The sequence below is a fragment of the Harpia harpyja genome, chromosome Z, assembly GCF_026419915.1.
Source record: "Harpia harpyja isolate bHarHar1 chromosome Z, bHarHar1 primary haplotype, whole genome shotgun sequence".
Classification (NCBI taxonomy): domain Eukaryota; kingdom Metazoa; phylum Chordata; class Aves; order Accipitriformes; family Accipitridae; genus Harpia; species Harpia harpyja.
In genome coordinates, this window is record NC_068969.1 from 87714647 (window position 1) to 87727832 (window position 13186).

Sequence of the window (13186 nt, forward strand, 5' to 3'; positions counted from 1 at the left end):
AAATAGCCAGGGTCCTTCCTTCGGCCCCGCTGGCACATGGATGGAGCTGTTCGGGCAGGTAGAGACGGTGAGGTGTGAGACGTAGATAGATGCCGGTGCTTTACCCGGGGTGACATGTTGCTAACGCACACCTGCACCCAGGATAGACGTTTCTCTTGCCCCTGAACAACTTGAGTGTGTAAGGAAAACTCACACATACCAACACCAGATACCAGCTCAGCTTGGCACAGAGCGGGCCACGCTGCTGTTCTCTTCACCTGTGCTTACAGCTCAGCTTTTTAAAAAGGCCATTTTTATTAAGTATCTTGTGGTTGTGTGACAAAGTGTTGTTTCCCGATGGGTATTTTTCTCTCAGCCTTGGTGCAGATTTCACAGCTTCTACAGATAAGCAGAACTCGGGCTTCATTTGAAAGGGGAAACAGAAGCCAAACATGGTTTCCGCAGATGAATTCTGGGGTAGCAGAGGCAATTCAGTTTTAGGTTGTCCTGTTTTTACTAAATCCATGCCTTGGTGGCAACAACATTAGGATTCACCTGCCGAAAGGCAGTCATAGCTTATCTCTCCATTCCCAGTGAGCTGGAGGGTACCTAGCGGAAAACAGCATGGACTGAGGCAAGGAATGGAAGATTGTCAAACAGTGAAGGCCTAAAATTGTGCTACTAATAATTACCTTTTACTCTGCAGGATTTACCATTCTTTAGAGTGCTGTTAAGTATGGGTGGTCTCAAATATGGATGTTAACCCCTACGGTCTTTGAAGAGCACTGGCTATGTGCCCTTAGGGAAGTACAGAAAGGCTGAAGAAGCGAAAGGTTTAACAAAAACCGTAAGTAAATAAAAAGAGTTGAAAATGGAAACAAATACAAATATTTTTGGGGAGAAAACCCACAAGGCTCTACAGCAGGATAAGATCTCAGATATGAGTCTGAAACTTCGGAAAGAGAACATTAAAGTCTACCACTAATAGAACAGTATTAACTAACAAACATTTGCTTTGGGAAAAATAAATTAGACACTTTATTGCACAGAACTTACTCACCACATCCATCCTTTCTTTACATTGCCGAGATAAAGCTAAGGTCACTTACCTACCTGTAATTTGAACTTAAATATCACTTAGTTACAAATCACTGATACATAGCTATGATCTGGCATGTGTGTTGGTGACAAGAAGACTCTTGAGTGTCAGAGATGTTGACCGTGCTTCACACCACCTTTCTTCTTGTCTGCACTTGCACGTGTCTGTTAAAAGTTTGTCACTGCCTTCAAAACTCTCTTCAGTGCATGAACTGGCTGCGGTTTTAATAGATGTGTTACTGCTCTACAAGAACCTCAAAGTGTGCAACCTGCCTTTTGGCAGGTGGCTGTGATCACATTGCTTCAAAAGTGGAAAGAAACAAGAAAAATGTAACCTTTTAAAAATTTTAATAGACCCATATAATTCAAATGGACACAGCAATTTTTGAGAGCCTAATTTGAGATACCCAATGTTTGATTTTTTCCTGGATCAATGGTATGCATTTCTTACCTACTTTACTTGGAGTTGAGGCCCTCAGCACTGTTGAACACTACGCATCCAAAATCCAGCTGAAATATTTAACATCTTGGCCTTTCTAGTATACTTACTGTCTTTGCTCCTACAGAAAACTGGTGGACAGAGCAGCTTCTCTCCTATTTGCTTTTCAGAATTTTAGCTTAGAGATTAATATAAACCATGCTCTCCTTAAGATGCCATGAAATAGCCATGAAATAAACACCAGTTTGTCAATTTTCTATGCTGTCTAGACCACTGCAGGATGGGCAAGAAACAATTCTTACCTACTCTTTGCACACGTTGAGGTGGGCTCTCTCAGTTCCACTGCATTCTATCTGCTGTATAAAAGAAGGGAAATCAGAGAAAAATGTTACGCAGTTCTCCACTAGTACAGTAGGTCCTTGCTATCACATGAAATTGCTTTCTGGTAGCTTAACCGTGCATTATAGATAATCTGTCGCTAGAAAAGCTGCTCATCCACAGTAGGAAGCCAGGTCTTTCCTGTTTCTCAAAGTACTGCTTTTGAAAACCACAAGCATTTCATTGTTTAATTTCAAAGGCTTCCATGAAGTGCTATGCCTCTGTTCCTAGCAACTTACAAGCTAAGGAGGAGAAATGTAAGCAATGAAAAAAAAGCAGGTACCTCCATTAACCATTGTGTGCATTGTCTGGTTGTAGAGACAGTAAGACAACAGTTTTAGTATTGTATAGGTTTCACACCCATCTTTCTGTTCACGGCAAGTCGCATGAAAGGAATTGGACGTTCCTGCTTTGCTGAAGTCTGTGGTTAACTGGCTTTGGGGTCTTGTTTTTTGTTTGCTTGTTTAAGAGAGGAAGATGTTTCTTCTTCTAGCTGTATCTCCAGAACTGCTAACTACTCAAGGAGAAACCACCACCTTATTTTTTACTGAAGCTATAAAAAAGAGTCCAGGCTTCATCATAACAGCTCATATGGCATGAAGTAGGACCTCCCTTGATTCCTGAATCTGTCCACACAAATCAAGCTAGCAGCAATGCAGATAACATCCCAACTTGCACAAAAATACCCATTTATGAATGATACAACTATTTATTTTGCAGTTTCATACATTCTTGGTAAGCATGGACAAAAGGATTACTCAAAAATATTTTGTCACATGCACATCAGCAGCCTACTTCAGCATATGAGCAGCAAAACTCATAAAATATTCCCTTTCATCTATTATGTCAGCAATTCCATTGCCTTTTTTGGGGGAAAAAAGAAGAAAAGAAAAAAAGGAATTTTATCAAGAAAGCTTACATGGTTTTAACTCATTGGAGTACTACCAGCTGAGATGTTAGTAAACTGATTTTTTTAAGCTATCTTATACAATTAAGTATTGTCAATAGTACTGCTCCAGCTTATTGTTAAACACTACTGTTTCAATTCCTGCAACAAACAAACCTACTATACACAAGGTCATGAAGTCTAATCATGTCTTTAGGACAAGAAGTCCTAAAGAACAAGATCTTTCCAGTCAGGAGATTAAAAAAATAATATCAAACCAGGTGCCAGTGGAGGCAGCACAAAAATCAGAAGTGAAGAAAACAATGCAACTCAGAACAGACCGTGGTTTTCCAAACCTAGCTTGCTTGGATGGCAGCAGGTGTTGGTGGGTCTTGTATACGATATGGTAGAAAGCATGCTTAGATTCACCATTTCCTCATCCCCATCCTCCTGTTGCACACGCATGCATCCCAAACGGTGGTCCTAATCATCGCTGCACCCCTGCATCCCTGGAATCAGTCATAAAGCCACACTTCCTTCTAGTTCTTCTTGGGCTTGAAATGCTCTCACCATGCTTTGGTCTTCCTCCTGCAACCTGACCTGGAGGTGGTGGGTCCACGGCTGGTTGGTTGCTGTACCTGGGCAGGCTGAGGAGCTGCAGGCCCAGCCACAAAGAGCAACTGGGTGGTGGTACTGACAGCACAGGCTGGGTATGAGCATCTGGGCCGAATGGCTACTGCTGCATATTGTTTTGAAGGAGTTTGCAAGCTGGAGTGAGGGAAATGCAGGAAGAGACAGTAATTGGTGTGTCTATACACCACCTACCAGGGGATTATTTTTTCTGTTAAGCCACACATTTCCAAACATCTTTTTTCTTGAAAGAGTAACTAAGCAGTCACTTCTTCACTGGCAGTGGTATCCCTACAAAGAATGCTGTTGCATGATAGAGTATTACAGCATCATGCTCATCACTAAACACAGCTTTGTATCCCAGGATAGTGATGGATGACAAAGCCCTGCTGAAGCTTTAAGTGTCACCTGCTTATTTGTAGAAGATGTACCTTTGCTGCTCAACCGGCAACTGAGTTGGGGAGTTTTCTCGATAATCTTTTATAATGGTAAGTTTACATCCTTGGCAAAATACACCAGCAGTACATAACTTCAGTAATGAATAACAGTTATCTGATTACCTCGTAAGAATGCCTGGAGGATCACACCAACAGGAAAACTGTGATGATCTCAGTACCTGCCAGCAACACACAATGCCTGTTGATGTATGCTTATATTCCACCTTCATACAACATCACTGACTTGGGGAGTATAATGTAGCCTGTGCAACCAGACACTCTCTCCTTAAAGGAAGCTGACATGCTGTCAAGTTCAGTGCTTTCGCTGGCATCCATCTTGACTGTACCTAAAAATCTGACTTACTCGAGATTGTTTTAAACAAAATTGTAATATGAAATTTACTAGGCTAAATCTCAGAAAAATAAGTGTAATTTTCCATTACTCCTACTGATGTATTAAATAGATTGGCAATGAAAGACTGAACCTTCCTTAAAAAAAAAAAAAAAAAAAGTTAAAAAAGTCATTCCTAGGTTTAAGTTTCATTTCTGTGTTGGTGAAACAGGAGAAAGGGAACTTAGATCACTTTGCAGCCTTCTGTTTTTTTGTAAAACACTTGACTCTAAAAAAAACCCCAAAACTATATGTGAAACCATATATTCTTTTTCCATTTGTCTGTGCAAATTCTTCTAGGGAATTAAAAATGTTACTGGCCAGATCCTCAATAGAGAGTGTCTCAAAGAGAAATGTTTCTTTGCTCACCTCTGCAGTAAACAGAGCTTAAGCAGAGACAACACCGACAAAATTTTCTCTTACTGTCACCATCTTCCTACATACAACTAGGCAACTTGCTAGATGATGTATGCTGATATTTAAATCCTGACTATAAGCCATACCTTTATTCTAATGTCCTCAGTTTCACTAAGTTTCACATCATAAGAGCATATTGAGCACATAGGTCATAAAAAGCATCAGTGTTAAAAAGCAGGTGCGCTGACTGAAGTAGGATCTTCCTTCTCTTACACAACATGTGAATAATCTGCATTCTTCAAGGAAAAATAAAGTCCAGTTGTCAGGAGAAGCTGTCAATCCAAGTACAGGTAAGAAAATAGAGATAGTTTAATATAGGAATAGTTAGGTAAGAGGCAAGAAAGAAGTAAATGTACCCAGGGGAGTATGCAAATCATACTAAAGTTATGCCTCTGCTTACCAGCTTATATTTTGAGATATACCTGGGCCTGCTTAGCAGCTATTGAGCCAATCACAAAACTGAACTTAATCTCTGTTTCCACATTGTTTTGCAGGTTAACTATCATTCAAAAAATCTGGCATCATATGAATTTGCAGCAACTCCTTTCTCTGTGACACTGAACTACGTTGTCCTATACAGACTAGTAGTACTGTAACGGAACCTCCTTCTCCAGCAGCTGTGATGCTTTAAGGTTGTTATGTTCCACATTATACTGAAATGCCAATGGTTTTCTTTTCCTGTTGTTTCAGTCAGACCATGCTCCCCTTGCTACTGCATCAGGAATCAGTAAGTTGCAATGCTCTTCAGTGCATCCTCTTCCTTATTTTCATGGCTCTTACAGTCGTCTTCCCCAATTCTCCTCAAAGAGCCTTAAACACTTTTGTCCATCATCAAAATCAGTCTGAAGCAAATGGCTTTGCTTGCACTGAGTTCTTCAGTATTTGGGAAGGGACTAGCTTATTTCACTTGCAGCCACCTAAAGTAATTATTAAATATGACCTCCTGGTACCCACCAACACTTTCCTGCTTTCTGATGTTTTATGTCTGGCCTACAGATACCTTAGAATAAACCACTCCAACTGTGCTACCCAGATTTAGGTTTGGTGTGTTCATTTTAGCTGCCACCATAATAAAATATGCAGGTTTTGCATTTATCTTCACATAGTAGGCTTTACTAGACAGTTCAGTAGAAACACAAAGACAGTTAATACTTAACAGTAAAATTCTAATGTTTGAATATATAAAGAAACCAAAAGGAAACCCAGAAACCACAGTATTTATTTTAGATAATTTTGTTAAAAAAAAAAAAAAAGAGCAGCGTCATGTGAACTGATGAAAAGCAGAACACCAGGACACTGGTTTCATCACCTTTTTCTTCCCCAATACCAGGTGTCTCACTGACATGTAAATGAAATTTCAGTATTACAAATAGTGTCATTTTTGAAAGACAGCTTACAGCCTTTTATATGCTCTGTGATGCTAGCCTGCTAGTTCCCAACACCTTTCTGCTTTTTTCTTCATTTACCCCACAGCTTTCTTGCAGTGAAAATCTTAAATATTTTCCTTAATCAGTCCCTTAATAACAGAACTATGTAAAGTTGAGCAGTCTGAGGACAGCAAAAACATATACCATCGGTCAGGGTTCTAACAGATACAGCTTTGAGAACCTGATCAGGTTTTTCTTTTAAAACAGGAAGCATCATACAAAGCGATGACCTGTGTGACTGAAACAAGAATGCAAAAAAATGCATTTTACCACGTATTGGTCTTACAGTTAGACAAATCAACAGACTATAAACTTATACCCTCTAATGAATGGATGAGATTTACTGCTTTCTACAGTTAAGGAAACAGGAACTCCACAACTGATTCTTGTCACCCACTCTTATTTACTGAAGATCCCTAAGCCTGTCACCTTGCTAAACTCAAAAGTTTCACACTTGTGCTGCTGCTGACATTCCACAGAGCTGGTGGAAGATTTATAGGGTAGGACAACCTGAGTTATTATAACTACAACTTAAGCAAAACCCCACATTTTTCTCACAAATCAAGATTTTAATAATTTGCTTTTGAACTTACTATCTGGACAATCATGTAACGATAGGTACTTCTGTTGGAATAAATACAGTTTTATCTCCCAAGGACAAGCTGAATTAATGGATTATGTAAGTATTTGATCATTTTTTTAGACCAGACTTTTACATGCTTCCTAGAATGACTAAAGTAAATGCAAACTATTTAGAGTGGATTATCAGGTATCACTGGTGTTAAAGGAATGTTTTAACCTACACAAGAAGATTCAAGGATAAATACTAAGTATATGTACTGCCATACAAGCCAACAAACATACAAACAAGATGAAGTCCAACATACTTTATCAGCCTGTTCTCAAACCGCTGCCACTGGAACTTACATCGAGAGCAGAGAACCACACCTGGGTTTTGAGCAGTATGCACAGGTAAGTATGCATCAGGCAAATCTCTCCTCCGTGCCTCCCCCACTACTATTACATTTACACCTTTTGGTGTGAAGAAATGGAAGATATATTACCGATTCGCTAAACCTGTGGTCCACAAAAACCTATGGAGTTTACAACACTGTTGTTAACTGTAGACAGGTCTTATAAGGGTCCATGCCTCCTCACCGTATCTAATGGAAAACAGAGAGCGCTGGCATGCGATTTGTAGCCTGACTTGACTATAAACAAAAGACAGCACATCCACGCCGCACCAGGTCCGCTGACCACAGCGGGACGTCTTCAGCGTTCCCCGCGGGGCAGAACCGACACTCCTCTTCCCGAGACCGGGCGGAGGAGGAGTAGAGGGCGGAGGGACCTCGCCCCCTGGGGCCGCGTCTGACGGGAAACAGGCCACCGCAATACCCCGCCACCTCAAGCCGCCCAGCCGCCGGCCGTTAACGGACGGCTAACTGCCAGTCACCGCGGCGCCGCGCGACCCGCCCCGCCCACCCCCTCAGCGGGGCGCCACCACCACCCGCCCCGCCCCGCCCCGCCGCGCCGTCCCTCTTGCTGCGCCTGCGCGGCAGAACTCGGCGGGAGGCCGCCCTGAGGGCCAGGGCGCAGGCGCTGAGGGGAGGCGCATGCCCGCGCTGCGTCCCAGCACTGCAGCCCGGGCCGGGCCGGGCCCGTGGCGTGGGCTTCGTGACGTCGGGCGGGCGCGGGTGAGTGGCGGCTGGCGCGGGTGAGTGGCGGCTGGCGCCGGGGCTGCGGGGGAGAGGGCGGGCGGGCGGGCGGGCGGGCGGGCATGCGGCTGAGGGGAGAGCGGCGCCTTGCCCCGGCTGGCCCCGCCGCATCGCTGGCTTCTGCCTCTCCCTCTTCCCTAGCCGGTGCTGCGCCGGGCTGCGGGGGCCCGTGCTCTCATGGAGGACGAAGACTGCCCCGACCTGGTCCCGATAGACGCCAGCGGCGCGGAGGAGACCCAGTCCAGCCCCAGCAGCAAGATCCCCGTGACGATCATCACGGGGTACTTGGGTGAGGAGCGGCCTGCCGCGCTTGCCGGCGCCGGGAAGAGCTGTACGGCAGGCCTGCGGGCTTCGCTTTGTTGGCGTCGGGAAGCCGCTAAGGGAGAGGCTGGGGCGCTGGGCTGCAGGGCGGCCCGCACACCGCCCGGCGGGCGGAGGGGTGCCCCGGCGGGTCTGACAGCAGCTTCCGTGCCCGCGAGTTGGGTGGGTAAGCGAGACCCTGATGGCGTGACGGAAAGGAGTCCTTAGTGCTGCTCGTCCCGCGCTTTCTCCACCGTGTCCTCACGCCGCTCCCGGTGAGCGCGGGTCCAGTTAGATTTGCAGAACAGTTTTCAGCAGGGGTGCAAGCTCCTGTTGCTGCTTTTGCCAGCCTGTTTTCGGGGTCCGGTTTGCTCTGGTCATGCTTGACAAATCGCTTTTTGCCCCTTAACGTCAGAACAGTGTAACGTATTTGCCTCAGTTAAATGCAGACTGAATTGCAGTCTTACAAACGTGATGTTCAGCCTCCCTCTCTTAAACCAACACAGTTGTTGGGAGCTTCAAATGTAGTTACATATGGTAAAGATCAGGTTAAATTTAGGATCGTCAGCACTGTTCAGCTTTGTTCTGCATCATACTCTCAAAAAAATGTAAGGGCAGAGAAGGAAGATTGTTTTACCAAATTCCCCTAGTTGTGACCTTGTGCATGGGATGAAACTGTTAGTAATGTGGTGTTACAGAAGTTGTGAACACCTTGCTTAACAATGCCTCATCTAATGGCAGTAGCACATCAGTGATTACTGATGGTAGAAGAGCTGGTCAGAAAAGACAGCAGGAGGGAGAAGAATAAGTGCGCCTTTTGTTGAGAGAAACATAAAAATGAGTTTTCTAGGAAAAAGCTGCCCAGCTGGTGGGGACTTGTAAGTTTATCAAGCACTGACACTTAGTGAATGGAAAACTATGGGTCTTCTAAAGCTGAGATTTAATGTGCAGATAGTTCTATGGGGTCAAATATCTCTACAAATTAATTCTTACAGTGTTATAATAGAATGCTGGATACAAGAATGAAAACTTATATTTCAGAAGAGATCAGATTTGTCTGAAGTGTGCATGTGCACAACAGTATTTGCTTCTTATTTGAAAATTTAAGTTTTTCTTAACATTTTAATAGAAATGTGGTCTGTGTTCTAGGAGCTGGGAAAACAACTCTTCTAAATTACATACTGACAGAACAGCATAACAAAAGAATAGCAGTTATTCTGAATGAGTTTGGTGAAGGTATGTAAACCTGCAGAAACAGGGTTTTTAGCCATAAAATGACAAATATATACAATTTCTGGAAGTCAAGAACATTGTATTTTTAAGTCCGTTACTGAGATTATTGACATACCTCATAGCCTTCAGAAGGGCAAAAAGTCTTTTGACTGGTGTTCATAAAATAATGCTATTCATTAATCTGTTTTGTACATAAATTCAGTCCCTCAGAGTCAAGTAAATGAATATATCATCCTGTTGAAAGTGCTATACCTCCATTTGTCCTACTCGGTTTCAAGCAAATGGAAATTAAAATAACATGTTGGTAGTTAATATTTTCTTTCCTTTCCCTTCAGCCACTTGCAGATCACAAATTATCCTAGACCAAGAAAATGGGGAGATGTATGTTTGGTGTCTATGATTCTTTAAACTCTTTGCTTTCCTTCTCAGTATTTTTAATTGTTAGGGCTATAACTTAATATCTGTACCATAGGCAGTCTTGCTTACAGTTTGCACTGTGTTGGTAATGGTTTGTTTGTTTGTTTTCATCAACAAAGATGCATGCCACTTTTTGGTTTGTTTATTTGTTTTCATCAACAAAGATGCATGTGACTTTTCTGGTCATGGAGCCTAAAATAAAATGTGTAGACAGAGCCTTTTTTTGATATGGAGGTAGAGGCTGACTTCCCTTTCTTTTAGCAAAGTTTGTGGCACTTATGCTGTACTTTCATCCTCTCGATTTTGGTCTTTGTAGAACCAACTTGACTTCGGCTCTTAAATTTCCCATAAAACGGAAAATACTAATTTCTAAAGAACATGTCAGAAACATGGTCTCAGAAGAGAAAAATACAATTCAAAAATGTATACCAACTTGAATCTTTCATACATCTTTTATAGGCATTGTCATGCAAATTTGTAGATTAAAATTATAGTACTACTTATATTTCCAGGAAGTGCCTTGGAGAAATCCCTGGCAATCAGTCAAGGGGGAGAACTCTATGAAGAATGGCTGGAGCTCAGAAATGGCTGCCTGTGCTGTTCAGTAAAGTAAGGAAGGACTATTATACAAGTTCTTACAGTGGGTTTTGGGGGAATTGAGGAAAGAAGACATCCAGGATTTGATTCCTAAAACTGATGGTAGTATTGATTGAGACTTCTTTTGTCAGGTAAAACAAGAATTGGAATTTGGGAGACAGAAATCTATTTCCTTTTGCTGCCTTACTGGATTTGGACTTAATGTCTTTCAGAAAAATGATCTAAATACCAACTTATACGCCATTGGGGTATCATAGGGTAGGGAGCTCTCCCTCTTCTGTTAGTGTTTCATGCTTTTATGTAGAGAGCTAAAGATTCAGGGAGGCTGGAACTAGGACTCAAGTTTCCTAATTTCCACATTGAATACTTACTCTGTGTTTCTTTCTCAGTATGTTGGTTAATACTTGAATATTGTGTACCTCAGAAAGGGTGGAGGGAGAACCTTTTGGTGACCTAACGAAACACAATATTCCATATTATAAGCTGGTGGTCACATGAAAAAGCCAGAGTGTATTTGTTTCCTGGACATGTTTTTACCCTGTTTGTTTGAATGCTGGATTGTTTGTGCTGAGTTTGTAATAAAGGTGATGGCCTGTTTGTCCTGAAAACTTGGAAGAACTGGTCCTATGCCTTAAATTGGGATAGTAAGTGGAAAACAGAAGGCCCTTTTGCATTGTGTTCTCCTGGGATGTAAGGAATGCTGCCATTGCTGCTGTGCTTTATATACATTGGTTTCTTACGTAAAATGCCATACATTTCTGCTTCAGGCTGCCTTCATCAGTTGAGATTTGAGTAAATGACACATCTGAATTTTCTTGTAGGTGAGGTGGAAAGGCAGGAGAACATGGTTCAGTTCTCCCACCTCCCTCCATGCACCCCTTTCTTTTCGTAGTCTCAGCTGCCAAACCAAATAGTTTACACAGTCCTACTGTCCTTTACAGGGTTTTCAGTGTTTGAAAACAAATCTTCATTTAAATTACCTTTATATACCTGTTGGGAGTAGGCAAATACTATTTTCAGACTAAAATGTAACAGAAAGCTACAATTTGCCTAATATTAGAGCAGCAGCTTGATGACTGGATTTTCACTGTAGACTCTAAGTCCTGACTCAGGCCTTTGCTTTGATGGTACTGACACTGTGTTCTGCATTGGAAGATACACGTTTATACATGTTTTAGCTTGTTTTGTCTGTTCTCGGGTTTAATTGTTTCTTCTTACAGGGACAATGGTGTGAAGGCTATTGAGAACCTGATGCAAAGGAGAGGAAAATTTGACTATATATTGTTAGAAACAACTGGTTTGGCAGATCCAGGTAGTTCACTTTATGGTTTTCATAACCATGATAATTATATTGTTTTTATGAAATGCTTATTTGCTCACCAGTGAGTTTACTGTGCAAAATGTAATATAAAGTGGTGAGTTGTCAGGCGTATGTTTTGATTGCTATATAGACTAAAACTGACTGGATAAAGTGCAGAAGCAGGCTTGTGGGTGGGGTTGATTGGTTGGGTGTTTTGTTTTTGTTTTTTTGAACTTGCTGTAAATTCACTCTAAAGCTTAACAGAAATCCAGTTAAAATATATTTCTACCAAGAAAACACACTGAGCTTAGGCAAGAGAAGCACACTCTGAAACTAGCAGTTTTCAGTAGGCTTTTGCTGTTCTACATTGCTCCTTCTAATGTATAAATTATTAGCATCTGAGGTATTGTTACGTTGGTTGTGATAGTTCTTATATTTTATGAAGTCATAAGATACGCTGCAGAACAAACTAATACATTCTTCTGTTACGTACAGAACACTAATAGATCTTAGAAATTCCCTGTGTGCTCTTTAGTGATATTTTATATAAAAAGGTGTTTAAACTTAATGTCCTGTTAGTAATAGCTATTTAAAACAATTTTCTCTGAAACATCTCAATTAAAAATGTGCTGTTGATTGAGAGTGAAGGAAATTCTTTTCAGAAATTCAGTTGTTTCCTATTTAGGAGATTGACACTTCCCAGCTCAAAGCTAAATAGTTGTCATGGTAAAGTAATCTTCTTCAAAAGAAAGGACATTGATTTGGCCTCTGTTACACACAAATTCTATCTGAGTCAAATTGGAAAACTATTAAGCGTTTTGGAAAAAAAATCAATAGTTACCAGAAAACCATTAGATGTTGTGGCCCTTGCTGTATCTTGCATGAGTAAGCACTGTGAACAACTGACAGGTATTTGGTGTTGATACAGAGTGATGTTTGGAGAACTGCATCTTGTCACTTCAGGTGGACAGTTTGAGGTGTTAGAATAAGTTTAGTTACTGATTTTTTTTTTTTTTTTCTTCTGATATGCCCAATAGTCTTAGACAGGCTGCCAGTAACTAAGTATCTGATAATTGAAAAAGCAAGTATTGTTGTTGCTGTCAGCTTCTCCTGTCCTTCATATTGTGGCACTGATATATGTTAAATTGGTTTATTTCATAACAAATTATGATTTTTTTTTTTTAAATACACAGCACATCCTACAGTTGCTAGAATCTGTTTTACAGGGCCTTTTTATCAGAAAACAGGAGTAGCATACTCCTAGGCCACGTGTAGTACACAGGTATCAGGTTACAGATTCCAAGTCCTTGATAGAATGTGGTCCCAGTTGTCCAAATACTTGCTGATTCTTTTTGCTCCAGACTCGTCAGTTTACTATGTTCCATTTTACATCCTGAAGAGATACAAATGACTATACAAAGAAGAGAGAGTATTGCATGTTTCATTATTCCAGAAGTATCTCATCTGAATGGAAATTCGGTGGATAATGGGGCCAAGCATGTAAAAAATACTAGAATCATATAATCAGAGAATAGTTCAGTT

At 41.5% G+C, this 13186-nt stretch overlaps 1 protein-coding gene across 3 annotated transcripts in view; it reads left to right on the forward strand.

The window, feature by feature from the left end:
* The first annotated feature begins 7730 nt into the window (after positions 1–7730).
* Positions 7731–13186, forward strand: part of LOC128136323 (zinc-regulated GTPase metalloprotein activator 1A-like) — a 32066-nt gene continuing 26610 nt past the window's right edge. For 2 of the 3 annotated variants that reach the window (XR_008233329.1, XM_052775637.1), the window contains exons 1-4: positions 7857–8086; positions 9247–9333; positions 10260–10356; positions 11565–11656. Coding sequence is in view for 2 of the 3 variants with exons in the window: in XM_052775637.1 (XP_052631597.1) it covers positions 7975–8086; positions 9247–9333; positions 10260–10356; positions 11565–11656 (388 nt within the window). In the remaining variant the exon portion in view is untranslated. Of the gene's footprint in view, positions 7777–7856; positions 8087–9246; positions 9334–10259; positions 10357–11564; positions 11657–13186 lie in introns of those variants that run through there. The other variant, XM_052775638.1, reaches the window with a different exon arrangement.